Here is a 21,761-nt window from a genome sequence, read left to right as displayed (position 1 = left end):
TATAATATAAAAATTATATCTTTTATAATTTTTTGAAATTAATTTTTGCTATAAAATCAGTTAGAAACTGTATAATTTCATTGATGTTACACAATTTTTTTTTTTATTAGACTAGTTTAATTTTTAAAAGAAATTGCCAAACTTAACTATTGTATTGTAATCATTACATACTGGATCATTTCTTTGTTTTAAATTTGGTAACCAGGGTTCCCAAATGCTTAAAATCTGAGGATTTGTTTAGTCAGAATACCAGCAAAAATTTTTTAATTTCAGAGAAATCAGTGGTGATGTATCAAATAACATACGAATCGTATAGTAAAGGGTATCGAGTTTTAAAGCTATTTATATCTCTTAATTTTGACTTAGAGTAATGAATCGCAAATAAAATGAAAGAGAAACTGTTACAATTTTTTCCTACGACTGTTCAATGTGGAGCTCCTTTCACTGTGTGGCACACATCCAGCGTATACCCTACCCATAGGAGAGTTGTTCATCCCATACGTTAATCGACATGACTGGAGTAATGGAAGCGACAGCTGCTTCAATCCTGTGTCTCAAATCAGATAGATCAGTAGGTAATGGAGGCACATACACAAAATCCTTTATAAAATCCCAAAGGAAAAAATCGCATGGGTTAGATTGGATGACCTTGTAAACCACTGCAAGTAAATTCTATCATCAGGTCTGCGCCGATCAATTGAGCTTACGGGTAAAATGTCATTCAACCAATCGTGTACAGAGTTATGGCAATGAGGAAGCGCAGCATCTTGTTGCCAAAAAAATTCTGTTCGTCTCTCTTGCAGTGTAGGAAAGAGCCATGTATGCAACATATTCAAATAAGCAACCACTGTTATACTTGCTTCAGCAAGAGAAGAAAAGGTCCATAAACTTGTTATCAGGATACTACAAGAAAACATTTAATTTTGGGAAGTCCCTTTTAATTGTAAGAGTTCATTGGGATTTTCTGATCCACAGATACAAACATTAGTATGTTAACTTTTACATTAAGATGAAATGTTGACTCATTACCAAATGCAGTATGATCAAGAAAGTTTTCATCTTCATGCTGTAACATTTTAATCACAAATTCAGCATGCATTGCATAGTCTTAAGCTTCAAAGCCAGTAACAGCTATAAATGTTTCCTTAAAACATTCTATACTGGTATTGCTGATTCATGATTGGCCTTCCTAACAGATTTTTTAGGACTGTGTGGTAAGATTCCCTGATATGTTTAAAATTTTCTTCAGGCATCCCGCATTCTTGCCTTTACACAGACATCTGGTCATTTCAAATTATTATGACATCGATGAATGTTATTGAAATTAACTGTAACTACAAATTCATATTTCCCAAACTGCAAAACCAGAAGGGTTTTTGTTCAGGAATCAGAATCTTTGCTGGTGGCACTTTCAAGTGGAAAATTAAGAAATCAATTTACAGCTATGCATGCAACTAAACTCATTTTTTGCCTTTGATTCTAGCCTTAAATCAATAATCAAATGGAGTATATCTTATCCAAGAGATATAAAAAAATTTAATCTTTAAAATATTCTTTTTTGTATGGTCTACTGACAGAGTAAGTATGCTATGAGGTAGTATATAAGAATAATTGAAAATGTTATAAAGTTAACTGGCACATAATTGTTTCTCCTTAAATTAAATTGTTAAAGGTAATGAAAAGCCCTGCAATAACAAAAAAAATTTCAAGGAATTATGTCAAAAATTTAACTTAAATTTCTTCTTTTTGCTGATTTTCAAATAGTGGAATTTGTAAATTATGCAACTCTTCTAATGTCTTGACTTTTTTAGCACTTGTTTTCTGTTGTTGATTGCCAAATAAGGCTTTTATAAGGAACCATTCATTTCCTTTGAAAAAAGAAAGACCACTAAAGCTATGGTTCCTTATGTAGTCAAAGAAATAAATCTTCCTGATTAAAATGACAAATCCAAACTAGTGATGTTTTTGACATTCATTTTCAGAATTATATCCAAACTGGAAACGTCAAAGATGTAATGAATCAATGTAAACTTTTCCTTCAAAAGCCTCATTTGGCAAACAATCAACAAACGAAAACAAGTGCTAAAAATGTCCTTTCTACCCCCCGCCCCCCACCCCGGGTTACTCAGAATGAAATTGTGACCTGACAATTGATTTCTTCTCTATGCAAGAAATATTTTTCTCATAAATATATTTTGTATCTTAATTCACACTACTGTCACCATAAAATTTGATTTTCTTTTTTTTGTTATAGGTTTAAAATAATTTTTAATAAACAAATTTCATGATCAACCCACCTAGTCTCACCTCATGTTGTGTACATGTGAAACTCATTAGTATTCGTGTAGTAATGTAAGGATTAATTCTGTCAGCTGGCAATAATAGTGAATCAGGTTTGATATAAATATTTTAAAGCCAATACTTTTTTTCTATAACCAATCTACATTTATTAATGTTTGGAAGTTGAGATTCATACATGCAACCTTACAGCATTAGAAGTCTTTCTATGGTAGATTTCAAAAGATTTCTGTAACTGTAATTTTACCCATTCATCCACTGAGGTCTGAATTTAAATGTTGTCATAAGTGTGATACGTATTACTGGAAGGTTTACCAAATTTTAGATGAAGAAATTCTTATTTAAAAACCATTTTATAGTTTTAATAATTTCTTTTTGTTATAACAGATGTCCTGCCAAGGAAAGTTATTAATATTATCTTCAGTCAAATTTTGATAACAATAAACAGAAACATTTAAATTTACTTTTTTACACGCTGCTGTTTGGATTTTGACCATTTTTTTTTTTTTTTTAATTATATTACCAGCCTATTTTTTTTACATCTGCATAGTTTTCAATTACTTAAATATATATTTAAAAGTTTTGAAAAATATCTATAGTGCATTTTTCACTAAATACGAGTTTCATGTTATAATTACCTGATAGTGCTACTTAAAGTAATGGCTTTACAAGCGTAACAAATGGCTTAAATCAAATGCTTGTGATTTAAGCCATTTGATTTAATTAAATCACAAGCATTTGATTTAAGCCACATATTTAGCACATGCTTGTGATTTAATAGATATGAATGTTTTTCTTTATCATGTAATTTCAAATATTCTGTGCTAAATAATTCAGCATTGATTTGAAGCAATTCTCAACAATGATATCTGCAGTTAGTTTTTCAACAAATTTTAAGATTTTCTTTGGTCTAAACTTGTCACATCCTTTCACGCTTTTTCTCTGTCTTCTCTAGTTTTCCACTATTACTTAACACCATTCATTTCATGTAAATTTACAAATACATTTATTATTATATTACAACAAAAAAAAAACAGTGATTTACAACAGAGAGAGAAAAAAGCAGAACTAAATTCATAATCTAATGTCTTAGGCAAGATGGTAAACTACCCTCTGATCTTTCCTATCGGCAGATTACCGTTTCTTACCATCCACCCTTTTCTTTACCCTTGATCCCTTCTCTCAATTTCAGTTTCATCACTGCAGATATGATGCTAGATTTCCATGCTGAGGATGGTAGGACTTCTAGTTGAATGCTTAGCACATTCATCTTTTTCCATGTTCAGCTGCAGGAATTTGCATCCCTAATATCTTGAGGAAACTACTTCCTGTTATACTTTTTTAATACTATATTTTGTTGATTCCACAAAAAAAATTTTTTTTCTTGTTTCCCTACACAATTAATAACCATGAAAATTTATTAAAAATTGGTACATTTAAAAATGTAAATAGTATTTTACAGTTTCAGCTTTGCTGGATTATAGCTTTATCCATGGACTATTTTTTATCAGAAGAGATTTTTTTTTAATAAAAAACTATAATACAATAAGAAACTACTACTATAAGCACAACCATAAGAAAAATTAACTTTAAAAAACGTTACTAATCAAAAGTTATATGTTAACACATTGTAGACCGGTCGCGAGAATTCTCATGATTTGTCTTGTTTTGTCAGAAGACCGTTCACAAGAATCACAAAGTTTTGTACATTGGTAACTCTCATGCCATCTCATATATTTTTCGTGAACTTATTAATTCTAAATTTTTTAACTTATTCTAAAGGTTTGTAGACTTGACTGAATATTCTCTGAGCATTTATACACGTGTTTCACTAATGAATAACCATTCATAGTTGACCTTGAGGACATCATTCATATCAGCTGTGTAAGAGGAATTTACAGCCAGTCTGAAAATGGTGTCGTGCAAGTTGATGGATTTAAATTGTAAATGCGACAAAGATAATGAATTAAGCAAATTATTTTATGATATACTGTCAGATTGTCCTAGTGAAGAAGATGACTTGGATTCTAGTAATAGTGGAAGCATTATACAATAGCAAACTACTCGTAAAAGGCCAGTGCCATTGAATATTAGTTCATAATCGGAATCAACCAGTTGGAGTGATGAATCAAATTCAGGTAATCCATGGAAAGTTATGACAATTTACCGAATTTAGAACCCTTTGAGGGTATTCCAGGTATTAAGGTTCTACCTATTAGTAATGAAAATATAAATGATATTTTAGAACTAATTTTTTGGGAAGATCTTTTTGTTGTGATGTGTAATGAAACAAACAGGTACCATCAACAAATTATTTACGTACAGAGACAGTCACCTAAAATTCAAATGGAATGAACGCATTCTTGGGCCTTCTTTTGGTAATGGGACAAGTACAAAAAGACCATACTAGAAACTATTGGGCCACTGACTCTTATATTGAAACACAAATTTTTTCTGCTCATTTTATGAACGGAGGTAGATTCGAACAAATTTGGAGGTTTTGGCATTTTAGTGATGATGAACAAGCTGGAAATAACAGACAGGTTGTGGAAAATTTGTCTTTAGATGAAGGCCGGGTATTCACTGGCAGGGTAGACTGTGGTTTCAAACATACAATCCTGCTAAAATTATTAAATATGGGTTATTAGTCAGAATGGTATGTGAAAGTGACACAGGTTATATTTGTAACATGGAACTATACACTGGGGAAGGTAAAAGATTGAAAGAAAGTATTGTTTCTGTCCTTTATTATAATCTTGGTTTACATCATGTATACCACGATAACTATTGCAATAGTGTTTCAGTTGCTGAAAGGTTATTAGAAAATAAAACCAGAGTTTGTGGAATAATAAGGGCTAATAGAGGTTTACCCATGCATTTTAAAAACTAAATTGGACAACTTGAAAAAAGGGGAAAGTCACATTTTTCCATAAGGGTGATGTGCTACTTGTTGACTTGAAAGATAAAAGGGAGATCAGAATGATTTTAACAATCCATGGTAGTCAACAGAAAACAACTGGTAAAAGGGAAAAAATAAAACAGGAGACAACATATCCAAGTCTATGCATTTTAGAATATAACAGCCATATGAAAGGTGTAGATTGTGCAGATCAGAACTTGTCATATTTCTCAATTATGAGAAAGACAAGAAGGTGGCTCTCTTCATATTAAATTGTGGTCTTTTCAATTTATTTAGAATATACAATTGTTTGAACCCCCCCAAAAAAATTACACAAAAGAACTTTCTTTTGGCTGTAGCAAAAAATTGAACACCAATAGTAAAGGAAACCTCACAAGATTCTGACTCCGATTCAGACACTAGCAGTGTTATTCCAGGTCTTTACAACCTATCAAATGTGCTCCATTTGTTGACCCCCTCCATATATAGACTGAGTGGTAACATAAAGAAAGATGCTCTTGATGTTATTATTAGTTCTGGAGAGAAAAAATATCCTACAAGAGCATGTAGAGTGTGTGCTGCAAAAAAATTGGAAAAGAAACAAGGTACATTTGTAAGTTTTGCCAGGTACCACTACATAAAGGCAGCAGCTTTCAGAGGTACCAACCTTGAAGCAATACTAGAACCTCCCCTCATTTTCAGCAAGTTTCATGAAATATATGACAGTGGTGAGTGAAAATATAATTTTTTTTCTAAATAAATTCATAAATTTAAAGATCCTGGATTAAATTCCTGGGAACTTTCTTTTCATTTAGCCTCCAGGAATTACCATTCAGATGTTACTTCAGAGGATGATATGTATGAGTGTAAATGAAGTGTCTTGTAGTCTCAGTTCGACCATTCCTGAGATATGTGGTTAATTGAAACCTAACCACCAAAGAACAACCGGTATTCAAATCCGTATAAATGTAATGCCTTTACTAGGACTTGAATACTGGAACTCTCGACTTCCAAATCAGCTGGTTTGTAAAGACACATTCACCACTAGACCAACTCGCTGGGTTAAATGCCTGAGAACTAGGGTAAATGAAAGGTCATTTAAACCCAGTCCACAGTATGTTAAGTTAAACTTAATTTTTTTACATACACATAGATACTTGAAAATGTTTTCAGTTGTACTTTCCTATCAACAATCTGATGACAGTTTGGCCCAATTCTTCAATAAAAATTAATTATCTTTATAATTTTCATAATCAGTCTTCAAAATCATTATTGCTACGTACTTGTTCATTTATACCGCACTCAGATTAAGAAATTTTATGTTTTTTTGTGTTAATTTCTATTTCATTTTTCATGTAACAGGCCTTACCTTGAGAGTTAAAATGAATACATCTTGTGACAGCATTGTTTCTTATTTTTATTGTAGTAAAAATAAAAATTGTGGTAGTAAAAAATAAAATTGTTGTTTCAAATGTGTACCATAGTTGTTTACATAATCAATAAGCTCATTATAAATTTTGTGGCTTAAAAACTAAATTATGATTTTATCCTTTTTTATTGATGAAAGTATATGTAGGTTAACTCTATAAGTGCCAGAGTCGATTGAAGCAACTTTTATCTACTGGTCCTTGTGCCAAAGACAGCTGAACCGACTCTTAGAAAAGGAATTGTTACTAGTCTGTGATGCTCTCTTTTGGCTCTTTTAATAATTATTTGAACAGAAAAGATTATACAGAGTCTATTGATATAAAAGTAAATGCTATTGACCAAGTGGTAGGTGATTTATAGTATTACGAAATTTGGTCTGTTTGTTTACAGTCGTGTGCTTGCTACAGTTTGTCAGTTGTAAGTCTTGCGTTTATCGTTAATATGTTAATTTCATGTTGAATTGTCATTTATTTAGAAATGTTTAATGTGTTTTTAAAATAGGCACTGTAATTTTATTGTTTTCTTTAGTAGGCTGGTTAGCTGTTTTGTTTCGAAAATGAATACCAGTGATGATTCGGCTTTTATAGATTGTGAAGGAAGTGATTCTGATATTTCAGATTATTCTATTGAATCTACTATTGATAGTAATGATTCTGGTGAAGAAGATAAGGTAGGAGAAGATATTGACCCAGTATTCAAAACATAACCTCAAACATTAGCATGTCATCTAATACCATTGTTATTGCAGTACCTACTGACAATCAGCTCTCTTCAACTTCTTTTATTAACTTAGATGACAATGACAGTGTGGGGTTGCGGGTCATCTTCGAGCGGATTGTCCAACAGAGGCCAAGTGTTTCCTGTGTAATGTTTGGGGTCACTCTTTGAGGGGATGTGGCTGCAGGACCAGCTCCATCAAATAACACATGTTGCCTGTGCCCTGGAGAAGACCTGTGTTGGGACAGTCCCATCCAGGAGGGGTGGGCTGCTTAGGTGTCCCATTGCCGATGATTGGGGGAGGACTCCTTGTAGATTCTCTTGGAACTTCATATTAGGGGCTAAATTAAGACCGTAGAAAAATGATGAGCTCAATAAAAAATCTGATGTGGGCACCACATGACTTCCTTGTACGCCTATTAAATACAGGCACATTTTTTAAATGAAAAGTACTTAAAATTTTATTTCATTAATAACTTTGATATTTTTTTTTTTTATTGTTATTGAGATATTATTTATAGTAATTTTTTTATAATCGGAAGTTAATAATTACACTGATAGACAAAAAAAAATTTAATGTTTCTCCAAGTGTGATATACCAATTCTTGAATTGTTTTTTTGCGTACATTATAGATCTCTAAATATAATTTTTCTATCGCCCTTAGTTTTAAATAAATTACACTTCAAAAAAATTAGGGACAAAATAGTTAAAATATGTAAAATTTATAATTTTTGCATGGCCATTTCTGTGTTAGAATGATTATCTGATGCTTTTCTTTTATAAATAGCCTTGGGCACATCCAATTAATGTCCAACAGTAATTCGTTAGAATGTTATTATTCCATTTCCCTATATAGCAGCTTTCCATCACTGAAATGTCTGTGGAAACGTTCCTGTGCTCATCACTTATGCCCTTGCAGTGCTTGATCCTAACAGTACAGCTTGATTTTTTGATAAATTTAAATCCTTAACCAAGTTATTACCTTATAATATAAGATGTGGCTTATTGGAAGATAATTCAAAATCAAAATTATTGTTGTCTTCTTCAGCAGTGCCTGATTCTTCATCGCTGCTTTTGAAACACATTCACAGGTGGCTCAGGATCTGGAATAATTTTACTGTGAGTTACTGGCCTGATAGCAGATTGCAATGAAGGATATTTTACAGTATGTTTAGATTTTTTAGAATTCCGGACACTTGTAACAATCAGTTACATGATCCTTTGGTTCACGTCAAACCATAGGTACACCAACTGGCAAAGCTTGTTTCAGCCATCCTCTTAAATATACAGAACAATTAGTGCATGCTATATGAGGAGCCCACGTCTTATCCTAATCACCAATTTTACACTGAAAGTACAAATGATATGCTTTTTTAATTAAAGGTGTAATGTTTTTTCTATTTAATTTTACAGTAAACTTACCACTTGCATAACAATAGGCATCCATAGTATTTACACAATTTCGAAGCATTATGACACTGCACTGTTAACAAACTTAAGACTAAACAAAATTAATTCATTCCTAAATCCAGTGCTTAATACAAATAACACAGCTGTGTTTACAGCTACATGTTTTGACCTGCACAGACATGATTAATCTTGTCCATGAAGGCTCACTCTTTAGCATTAGATATGATGTAATAATATGTGACTATGACATGATTTAATTCTTTGTATAGTATTGTTTATTTATAGCTAACAAAGTTACAATAAAAAATGAGCTAACAAAATACAGTATGAGAGCTTAAAATGCTAACTATATGTTCAAAAATGAAAAAATCATTTAATTAAAATTTTCAAAAATGGTGGGTGATAGACAAATTCTGAGTTCATATTCGTTTTAAAATCATGTATCGCATGTTAGGAAACAAAAATTATGTTTATCAGTGTTATTAATAAATCAATATATTTAAATTTAAAAAAAGGAGATGAAGTCCGATTCGAACCGATGTGCCCTCCCCTTGATCCAAATGTTTCATAAAACCTTTATTTGGTTATAACTCTAGATTCTATGAAAATAAGTAAAACTTATGATATATCGTCGAAAAGCTCTCAAATAGAGCTTATTACTGCAGCTAAGAAAGTCCAAAATCCTATTTATTTTGGGCTTTTTGGGACACTTGTTGTTTCAATCGATTGCAATCGAACGGGTAAGTTCACAACTAGATGTTGCTACAGTCTTAAATCCAAATTTTCAACATCCTACGAGCCAATCGTTTTTGAGTTAGGCGAGATACGTTCGTAAATAACAGACGTCACGCCAAAACTATTAAAAATGGATATTTCCGTTGAAATCTGAAAACCGAAATTTTTCGCAGTCACGATACTTTGTAAAAGGAAGTAATAAGAACAGTTATAGTAATTATGTTACAAATTTTACTATCGTAATTTATTCATTCAATATCGTAGCAGATTTTAAACAACTATTTTATAAAAATAAATCGATACTGAAAATGCTGTCGATTATCCGTTTAGAAACGAATATATGAATTTGTTGCCCTTCTGTACCATTAAATACACATATAAGCAAAATACGTTGTTCAAATCAAATGGTTAACAATAATAAAAATTAGAAGAATTTTGAATTCTATATATCCTCCCAGCGATTTTGTAGCCAACTTCTCTTTTGTTATTGTGTTAAGGAAGGTTAGTTTCGTATAACGATAATTTGTTTCGTAAATTGAATATATCGATAATAAATAAATTAATTTTATTTATATTTAAGCATCCAGCTCTTGTAATGAGTGAATTTGCAAATGGATCCTGATGAGAATGTTGAGAGTGTAATTTTTAAAAGATGTGTAACTGACTAAACCAAATTTAATTCGAAAGATTTGTTGATAATTTTTCGCTTTTCCTTGATCAATTTTCATCATTCAGTATTTTTACACAAGAGGTAATAAAGTTTTGGCACCTAATAATTCCATTCCCAGACGCCGCCCGCCAGGGAATCCGTTCAGAGGGCCTAGATGCGGAACCGTACCGTAGGCATGTCCTGCAGCTAGTATATTTATAAATGAATCTAAAATAGGTATGAAAAATTCTTGCATATTTATTGTGAACTTGCCTAGTAAAAGCAACGATTTTTTCACATTAAATTGTACTTTGGCCAAAGCTTTCTACCTGATGTTATGACTTTTACTGCCAAAGTAATTTTTGAATCTGTAAGTGTAGTTTTCTAAACAAGAGGTATCAATTAATTACAGATAATTCTACAGAAAGTGCCCATCACAGAAAACTATGCACAAAATAATTTATCTGACAAAAGTCAAAAATACTAAGAATTTATCCAAATCGGCAGTATTTATTACACACAAAAAAAAAAAACAAGAAAGCCTTCTTGTCATATTAGTAAAAGCCAACTCAGAAACCCATTTATGTGGTCACTAATTGCTGGCATGCTGAAGATGCATATATCAATAGTAGGAAGAAGTGATGTGAAGGCAAAGAAGCTATTGCTCATCCATAAGTATAATTCATTTATGGGTAGAGTTTGATTAAAGATAATTCTATTTATTGTTTCATGTTCCAGACCAGAAGTTATAAAAAAAAATTTCAGTAACATTCTGGGTGTGGCTTTGATGAATTGCTACATTCTATATAACAAGAACATTGACAAACCATTGAAACAGGATGAGTTTACCAGTGTTGTAGAGAAATTAGTGATGAAAGAAATATTTCCTGATCAGCTAGAAAAATTATTCCAGGGATGAGTGGTGCTGAAGAGCATGAATTGCTGAGTGACAGCCTCTGGTTATATATTACCTTCCCCACTTAAGAAAATAAATCCAGCAGCCATATTTTTTTTTTTTTTTGCTCTAGTTGCATTTCTAGAATGTGTACTGCATACTACCTTAACTTAGAGCACTATTACTGGAGGTCAGTTTAAATTCAAAGAAAACAAAGACAACAATTTTCAAATTTGCATTTGTTTTTATATGTATAAACAATGTAATTTTTTTAATTTTACTTGTTTTTATAACTAAATAACTGCAAAATATGTAGGTGTCATTCTATTTATCATAAAATTGTGACTTTTATATATAAGATAAAAATATATAATTAATAGTAAAAACATTTTAGTGTCCAAAATGAAAAAACATTTTTTTTTTTTATTGTTGAAAAGCCACACGTGTTTTATGTACATATTTTAAGTGAATATGCTGTATTAGTATATACTTTTCAGAAAATTACAAACACACTTATATTCAAAAATGGATTTTCAGTAACTTTTTAAAACATACTCATAAGAACTAGTGGTTTATGAAATTTATCAGCAGTTGAAAGATTATAATCCTCAGCTAGGCAGAAATCCATCTGACATCCCAGTCATTTTTTATTGTACTATAATAATCTATTATTTTTTAAGTAAAAAATTTTGTAAATCCATTTTTTATTGTAGAAAAAAGTTTCCATCCATGATCACAAAAGAACAGAGATACCATCATCTCTATTTTCCATTTCCTTCTAACTTAATTACAGTCTTTTTTATATTACTAATGTGTACATTGCAATCTGTTTAACTAGTGAACAATAAGGTACCCCTCCCATCCATGGCCCAAAAATATGTATGACATGTAACTGAAGTGTAGTATTGTACAGACTCAGGCTGACCATTCTTGAGGCAATTGAACCCCAATCACTAAAGTATACTGTTATCTACTGTCTGGCATTCAGATCCATATAAAAGTAAGTTACTTTTATTTGGATTTGAACCTCAGAACCTTTGACTTAAAAAACCAGCTGTTAAACAAATGATTTACGATGAATTTACCGCTAGACCAGCCAGGGTTTCTTAATTACAACTGATCTCATTTTTATAATATAGGTCTTTCACATCAAATAAGAGTTTGAACAGTACTAATTAATTGTGTTAATTCATAAGTTTCATTCTTTTTTGCTTTCTCAGCTATAGCAGCTATACTGTAGTTATAACTGGAAAGTAAAAGGATCAGTTAAAAAGATTTGGTCCTTTTTTAAGTTTTGTGTCATAAGGAGACATTAAAAAAAAAAATAATCTGAAAAAAAAATTTGTTCAGTGCTCTCAAATACAAAAAAAAAATATTTTTGTCAGACGGACTTTGTGTGTACGTACGCATAAACGACTGTTTGATGTTATAACTCTGGGCCCTATTGACTGATTTTCTTCACTTTGTAAACAGGTACTACCTTCAGGGGGAAAGAATGTATTAAATTTTTATAAAAATTGGAAAAAGAGGTGTGGTTGTTTTGGCCGAACAAAATTTCAAATCTTTACTGGGGCACTTGAGGAAAAATGTTTCTTGAAGAAGTTGAACTTCTTTTTTATCAAGATCACAAATTACCAAAACTTTTTATTTTATATTCATCATCCTTCCTAAAAAATGTCTTTGTATATTTTTCTTTGTTTATCGTTGCTTTGGATTCTACGAGAACAAAGTTCATGAAGATCACAAGGGTTATAATATATTAAAATGTGAATTAAGTATGGCCATGAAAACATGGCAAATGGAAAAGCTGGAGAATGTGATTGTGCCAATAGAGTTTTTTAAAGCTCTTGGAGAGAATGGAGAAATTCTATTGTTGGATCTGTGCAATAAAATAAATGACAAGGGTAGATGGCCTAAAGACTTCTGGATACAATAATGGCTTCATTACCAAAGAAATTTAATGCTAGAAAGTGTAAAGAATACTGAACTATTAGTCTAATTTTGATGCCTTAGTATGCCACATACTAAGGCATCCTGGAATAGTCTCTTTAATATTGGAAGGACAGGTAGAATGAAAAAATTGTGTAGGCAGGCCACGTTTGGAATATGTAAAACAAATTGTTAGGGATGTAGGATGTAGAGGGTATACTGAAATGAAACGACTAGCACTAGATAGGGAATCTTGGAGAGCTGCATCAAACCAGTCAAATGACTGAAGATAAAAAAAAAAAAGTCTAATTTTGCATGCAGCAAACATTTTGCTAAGAATTCTGAACAGTGTACAATAAATTGGATAATATGATTTTAGAAGGGGAGTTGAACTAGGGATGCCGTAGGACTACTTTGAATTGTTGGTGAGATATACAGAAAAGAGAAGTAGAGTATAATGTTGCATTTGCAGACTTTGAGAAAGCTTTTAATAGAGTAAGATGACATAAATTAGTAATAATTTTGAAACAGAAAAGAACTGATTGAAATGATAGGAAACTTATGAAAGAGTAGAAATAGGAAGGGGAGTGTGACAAGGATACTGCATGTCATCTACGCTATTTAATATTTATCTAGAAGAAATCATCAACAATGGTTTGAAGGTAATAGAGGGGTGGCAATAGGTGGTAGAAGAATAGAATGTATACGATTTGCTGATGACATGGTGGTGATGGCAGAAAGTGTAATAAAGTTAAATGAAATGCTTAACAATCTAAATAAGGCTTGTGAAAATCTAGGGATTAAAATTAATAAAAAGAAAACAAAATGTATGGTATTAGGTAGCAAAGATAAAAATATTAATATAAGAATTGGGACTGAATACTTAAAGTATTATTACCATTTAGGGATTATGTACTGAAAAATTAATTTTACCTCAATACTTTTCCTTGAGTATGGGTGCTCCCCAAATAAAATTAAAAAAATCTGTCGCAATTTCAAATTTCTAATGCTTGAATGTATTTTGTTAAACAGTAGTCACTGTTAATGTATAATTTAATACCCTTCACAAAAAAAATAAATACATTTTTTAAAATTTCAATTATAATTTATTTAAAATCAGTTTACCTCAATCAATTTTTAATGTTTTAAAAGTTTAGAACATTCAAATGCACAGTTAAGAGGAATTAACTGTGCATTTTGGATTAATATTTTATTAAAATTTATATTTATTACAATTTTCCAATGAAAATTTGATAATTTCATTTGATAAAGTTGTTAATAATATAGTTTTGCATTACCGTTTACACCCTCGATTTTAACACTTGCTGAAAGTATTGACTGAACTTAGAATCAACAATTTTATGAAATCCCAAAATTAAACAGTATTTTAGATTAATTAAAATTTTAAAGCAATTAATTATATTTTAAAACAAAGTGTTGCTTAAACAAAATTCAAAAATTGTACAAATTTCTTTGGCTTACTAGAATTTGCTTTCATGAAATAAATTTAAAAATATGAGGTGTGATTGGCAAGTTTTAAGACTGGGCTTGTAATTTAAAAATTGCAGTACTTACAGGCTATTGTGATGGATCTCCTTCAAAGTAGTCTACTTCTGACTGAATAGATCAACTCCAAGGTTGTTTCCACTTTTGGAAGCATTTCTGGAAATTTTTTTCTTAGGGTGTTAAGAACCCTTATTTGCCTGAATGTCTTCAATTGAGTCAGATTGGTTCCTTTTCAGCCAAAATTTCAATTTAGGAGTTAGGTAGAAGTCAGCAGGGGCTAAATCAGAGGTTAGGGGATTACCAAAGCATAGGAATGTGGCCAAAAATTCCTCAATTGAGATCACACGATGAGCCTGTGTGTTGTAATTGTGGTGGAGGGCCCAATTCTTGTCTTGTCAGAGTGCAGGCTTTTTACACACAGGCAGTGCAGGCTTTTTCATGCAAACTTTAAAGGATACTTTTATATTATTCTTAGTTGACTGTCTGTCCCCTAGGGGCAAATTCATTATGCGTGATAACCGTAGAATTGAAGAAAAACACAAACATTATTTTCTCACTCAACTGACTTTGTCACAGTTTTTTAGAATGTAGTGAACTTGGACCCTTCCACTGCAATGATTTTGCCTTTGTTTCTAGGTCATACCCATAAACCCATGATTCGTCGTCTGTAATTCTATTTAACAAATTTGGTAAGTTTCAGTCCAGTTAATCAGTTCTTGGGACTTCCAGTCAGTGTTGTCTCTGCTGGTCTGACAACTATTTCAGAATAAATTTCATGGACACTTGACACATGTTCAAATTGAATGAACCACATAGAAACTCATCAGTCCTCCCCATTCAATCATTCAAATCTCTCCCTAGTTAAAAGTCTACTATCAGAACAGTAGAAATTGTGAACTTTCACTAAGTTTTCGTTGGTTTTTGACATGGAGGGCCAGCCAGACTAGGGGGGTCATTTTCAACTGATTCATGACCATCTTTGACCCTGTTGAACCACATAAAAACATTTGACCGGTCCAGACCTGGAAAGCTGTTTTTTAAGAGTTCAAAGTCTCTGAAGCTGATTTCTGGGTTTTCAAACAAAATTTGACACAAACTTGTTCTGTTTTTTCATCCACTGTGTGAAATCAATAATCCGCCAAGAACTGAAAATACATGTTAACTCTCCAGGATGCCGCTATCTACTGAATACAGATATCGCGGTGATCTTCTCAGGACATTTCAAGCAAAAAACAAGTTTCCCCTTCCACACCCATGTGAAAACCTACCCCCTCATATTGATGATCCTCTCTTGTTTCCTGTTTAGCCTCCGGTAACTACCGTTTAGATAATTCTTCAGAGGATGAATGAGGATGATATGTATGAGTGTAAATGAAGTGTAGTCTTGTATGTTCTCAGTTCGATCATTCCTGAGATGTGTGGTTAATTGAAACCCAACCACCAAAGAACACCGGTATCCACGATCTAGTATTCAAATCCATGTAAAAACAACTGGCTTTACTAGGACTTGAACGCTGTAACTCTCAACTTCCAAATCAGCTGATTTGGGAAGACGCGTTACCACTAGACCAACCCGGTGGGTTCATATTGATGATCCTATAGTGGCAGTACCTAACCTAAAACTTTCCAATCACACCTTGTATGATACACTTATTCAATTCATATCTCAAACTTTAATTGAATTAAAAAAATAATTTATACAGTTTTTATATCTTTTAAAATGTGATAATGTTTAAAATTTAAATATTAATGTAAAAAAAAAGAATTCTTAATTTTGGTTGTTTTTCAATGAAAAGTTATTATTAACTTATTGAATTAAGCCAGAAAGTTTTTGATTGTTAAGTCAAATATATTGTAAGTTAGTTAAGTCTATGCAATTCATTGTCAGCTTTTTTCTTAGTGATAAATGGTTGGAATGTCACAATTTATCATAATAAGCATCAGAAAAATCGTATGCTAATGTAAGCCTAATAATAAAATTGTTGTACTGAAAAATTCAGTAGTCAGCCTTGACCAACAACTGACAATGTTTGTACATTAGGTACTTTTTTCTACACATTTCTGTAATTACATCATAACCAAGTGGCTGCCATTTTCTTAAAGTTTGACAAGCTACACCTTTTTTTTGCTCTGAAGAAACATTGATTTCTGTTTAGAACAGTAAGCTTTCCTTTCATTTTCTTTCAATATTTTAATGGAATTTCCACATAAAATACTGAATTACTTCGCTGTTGATTGTTATTTAACATTTAGCTCTGCCTATGAAATGATTTTAATTTTCTCATTTGCAGTGTACGAAAAATATCTTCATGAATTTCCATCTTATCACACACAAATGAAAGAAACAATTGAATACAAATTACCTGAACTGAGAACACTAGGTAGGACTGTTTATAATATTGCAGTCCCCAACTCCATCCACATTAAAATAAAAACAAATATATAACCACCATTAAAAATTAAATACCTGCTTGATATTTAGAAAGATCCAGGAACAATCAACCGATGTCCAGGCTCTGCAATTAATAGAGGGATAAAATATCCCCTGATATCCTTCCATTCCATCAAAAATATTTATAGTTTATGTTTGTGATTAGTTGTGACTAATGCAGGCATAACTGATGGGTCGGTTATGTGTTCCGATTGCCACCCAGTCAATACTGTATTTCTTCAACAGTGAGTAGGCATTATCTAGTCACTGTTTTGGTTTACATACCAATGTGTAAAGAGTCAGTGGCAACCTCATTAACATCTAATTTTGTTTATTGAACTATTTTTGGGCAAGACTGAAAAGCATATAAAATATTGTGTTATATCTCCTATTCCACAATAATTTCTTAAACAATATGCACACCTTATTTTTCAACAAGTATTTTCTTTAAAAAAAGGGAATATAACATTATAAATATAGTATGTATAAATCTTTATTCATTGTGTTGAATTTCAAAATTTCATTGCTTTAAGAAAGTGCTTCACATATAGGCAGAAGTTTTTAATGTTGTAAGATTAATTTGTTTTATTTTAGTGCTAGAAAACTGATAATAAAACAGATTATTTAAATAAAATAATTTATTTATTAACAATAATGCATTCATACCCTTTACAACTTAACAAAAAAATAAATTATCAATAACATCAATTTATGATAGTTCACTGGTCGACATTAATATCATTTGATAGTAGTATTATATTTTTAATGAATTTTTTCATCAGTTATTGTGGTTGAAGATAAAGTTGTTGGATTTATTACACCTGTTTCATAACCTGTACAGTCAGTAACACTGGTTGTAAGTATTTCATTCATTGCTGTATCATTGTTACATGACGTATATAGTATTTCAATATCATCCAAAATGATGTTGCCATATGAACCACTATCTTCAAACTGAGACTGAAAGATTAACTGAAATGAAACTATTAAATTAAAAAAGTTCACTAAAATTATAATTGTTTAGATATTTTTAAAAAAAGTACAGGTAAATCACTGATTTTTATATAATTTTTTTCTAGAATATTAAGCATTTCATAAAGTTATCCTCTAATGGCCTTTAAAATGTCAAGCAATTATTCAGAAATTTTATCAAAATTTCAAATTTTGATAAAAATTTGAAACTCATTCACAGTACTACCTATATTTATACATACTTTCTGATCCAGTCAGCATTTTGTACAGTTGGCATACAGAGAATTACCAGAAGGTTAGGGCTGATGTAAGGATTGTTTAAGCAACTTTGTCCTGAATTCTTTATCACATTTCTTCAAAGCATGGATTACTTGAATTTTGTTAGCAAGGATTTAAGATCTTGGTGTGAAATCCACTGCATGAGAGTGAAAGTTTGTTAAGGAGGACAAGCTGATTTATGAGGATGTCTTCCTGTTGCTTCTCTCACGCTTTTAATATTTTTCAGACACATACTGTTCTTCCATTCCTTGGCATGCCAAGAACATGTCAATTAATTTGCCATTGCATGTTAATTCAACTCTGTTCTGAGGTATAAAATATCATGGATAACAATATTCAGGCTACTTGAATAAAAATAAAATTTTGTTTTTTAGAATACTAATACCTATGAAAAAGACTGAAAACTATGACCGACCTTATAACATGTCTCATTTATAAGAAATAAAAAAGCTATCAACACAGTTCGTGAAAAATATTAAATTTAGACCTTGTGTTTTTACAGAGAGTAGGGAGCTTTTTAAGTTATTTTGATTAGTTTGGTTTGATGGTAAGTTAAATATGTCCTACGAATCTTTGTGTTCTATCCTAAAAACTTCATCATAATTATTACATTCTATGCTTTCAGTTATCAGTAATATGAATTCTAAACTTGGAACTTAATCTACACTTTTTACCCCTATCACCAAATTAAATAAGGTTTATACGGTCTATAAACGGTTTATAAGGTTTATAAAGTCTATTTAAACTTCTTAACAAGATTCTGCTACAGACTTATCTGCTATTCTATTCAAGATCTCTTAATTTCATCTATCTTTTCCACCCAACTAATTTTCAACATCCTCCTGCAACACAATATTTCAAAGTTCTTTTCCATTCTACTTTTGCTATTCCATGACTCTACATTAATGTGGCACATGCCACAAAAATAATTTAAAGATTATCTTTCTAATTCTTAATCCAAATTTAAGTGTAGACCTCCTTATTACATGAAAGCTTTCCTTTGGTGCTAATCTGCTTTAATCTCTATTTCAATTTGTCAGTCGTTTGTTATTTTAATACTGATAATAAGATTTTTCCTCTTCTAGAATATTGTATTCTACTTTAATGTTGCTTTTTGCTTTCAGATTTCATTAATTTTGTTGCCTTTTTTATTTTCAAACAGAATTTACCTCCTAGCTATAAATCCATGCTATTTTTAATTTCATTGGAAAATAGCTTTTTCCTTTCTCTTGAATAATCACTCAACAGTCAAATTTATCCTCCACTTCTTGTATTATTTTCTTTTTATATAAGGATAAAAACATCATAGCAGATTACATCCTTTATTTAATCTGAGCTTACCTTTCTTTATGTTTTATTCATCACTACTATCTAATTCTTGTACAGCTTGTAAACAAGTCTTCTTTTTTTGTCACGTTTTCCTTAAAATTTTAAATCTTAAATTTTTTTTCAATCTGTTTTTTTTGCATTCTTTTTTATCAAATTGCCTTCTCCAGATACAAGTGCCTTGTAGGTGGCTTTATTCTTCTCAAGCACATTAGAAGAATCAAACCTTTTACCCAAACATTTATGAAACTAAACTAGCCTTTATTTGGAACACCTTGCATCATACCTTCTAACTACTTGTAAATTTTCCTAGTGACTATTAATTGCAAAGTTAATTAATTTAACCTAATTAACTAATTAATTTAACTAGCTCTGATTAAATAAAGGATGTAATCTTCCCTGATGTTTTTCAGGTTATGAATATTCCATTTTGGACAGTGAGAAGAATCTGTTCAATGAGTTATTTGTGAATGGAAGTGAAAGTGACAGTATTCTAGTCATTAATAAAGTGTAGTGTGTAGGTCTTTTGTAAACAGCAAAAGACCTACATAGTAATACTTGGAAAAAGTGAATTGTATAAATTTTAAATTTTTCTCTTGTTATCGTACAATATTAGTTTCTGTCAATCATTATTATGTTTTTAATAAACTGGTATGTATTTTGATATTTATAATTTAATTGTCATTAAATCAATTTTGTATTTTTATTTGAATTACTATTTTGTATGTTATAATACTATATTTGTATTTTAGAGTAATAAGCTGTATTTACAAGGAATTTTTACGTTTGTTAGTCTCACAATATCCTTGTAGAACTGTGAGCATGTAACAGTATTTTATATTATTCATTTATAATATTATCATCTCTGCTCTTGTTTTTGTGTTAATAATCCAAATTACTAATTAAAAATAATAAATTTTGAAATAAGAGTAATAGAAAAATTAGATTTGGTGACAAAGACTTATAAATCTTATGACAAACATAAAATTGGTTAAAAGATATAAAGAACATAAAAATACTAATAATACATATGACAATGGCTATACCAGTTTCTCCAAGTCATATAAAAGAATGCAAACATAAATTTGAAATTACAAAGAATGACCTAAATGTAATAGAAAACAGTTATAATAATAACTAATATCAGTTTGAAATAATTAATATTTTACACATAAGCTCATTTAATTTAAACAGAAATAATATAATGAACAGATATAATTTAGAAGTGATCTTAAAACCCCTGCCACCACCTATACCATTCTATATATTAAATAAAAATCATTAAGAATAAAACTTGTAACAAAAATTTACATGCTTTATAAACTTAGAGCCTATATATTATATTACCAATCTATTATCCTTATCAGGATAATAGTTTCTGTTAAACAATAATGCCCAATTTTAATTTGTATCACTAAAGAGAAAAAATTTTCTTTTTCATCCTTTTAAAGTGTACCTCTGATGATAAATAAGCATTAAGGTAATACTGGAATAAAAATTTACTTCATAAAGGTTTGTTTTTCATTTTATTTTAAATAACAAATTTTATATATAAGTTCTTTAAACACAATTAGTTTTAAGAACTAGTTTCAAGTTAGAACATCAGCATAGTAGGTGGTGGCATTCCTCATTAGATTCAAATAAGAGAAAATTATTAAATTTGACAGCAAATGCACTATTTATGGATATTAAAATTTATGATATTTAGTAAATACTAAATAAAGAAATAGTAACTATAAAGAATACTAGCTGCTAATCTACTGCAATTTTTTGTGCTGGACAGGCAGTTACTATGTACGAAAGAAGTGCTTATTTGAATTGCACAATTGATAGTTGTTTAACTGAAAATATTAATTATATTTGTGTTACATATCAGTTTTATTGATAATAACCAAATTGTGTTCAGTATTTGCATGTAATGTAAACCAGCTGCTTTTATCGTTCTTTTTCTGTTAATGAACTACATGTTTCAGTTTTATAATTCTTATTACAAAATTAAAATCTAGCTTACTTCAACATTAAAATTGTTTTAATGGAGGAAATTATGTCAGACAAGGCTCTACTCAAGACAGTCTGTCTGCAGTTTGGTTGTTTAGTCATACTCTCATATTCTTTCTCTGCCATCCTCCTTTCCATTTCGTTTATACAATTATATTTGGTTAGGTTAGCTGTAATTCTTGCTTTGTCTATGGTGTGTACATCTAGTACATAACCACTTCTTCACTCGCCTCACAGGGAATCCAACTCTAGGTTGTAAACTGCCCAAAGATTTTTATTATCCAAGGG

General features: G+C 30.7%; 1 protein-coding gene across 1 annotated transcript in view; it reads right to left on the bottom strand.

Annotated features, from left to right (window-relative positions):
- Positions 1–17,564: 17,564 nt before the first annotated feature.
- LOC142318244 (meprin A subunit beta-like) overlaps positions 17,565–21,761 on the bottom strand; it is an 89,571-nt gene continuing 85,374 nt past the window's right edge. The window contains exon 11 of the mRNA XM_075354808.1: positions 17,565–17,870. Coding sequence (XP_075210923.1) covers positions 17,661–17,870 — 210 coding nt within the window. The 3' untranslated portion in view covers positions 17,565–17,660. The remainder of the gene's footprint in view (positions 17,871–21,761) is intronic.

The sequence above is a fragment of the Lycorma delicatula genome, chromosome 1 (genome assembly GCF_047948215.1).
Source record: "Lycorma delicatula isolate Av1 chromosome 1, ASM4794821v1, whole genome shotgun sequence".
In the NCBI taxonomy this organism is placed as follows: Eukaryota; Metazoa; Arthropoda; class Insecta; order Hemiptera; family Fulgoridae; genus Lycorma; species Lycorma delicatula.
The sequence above is the reverse complement of the archived record's forward strand: the minus strand, read 5'-3'. Positions and strand labels throughout refer to the sequence as shown.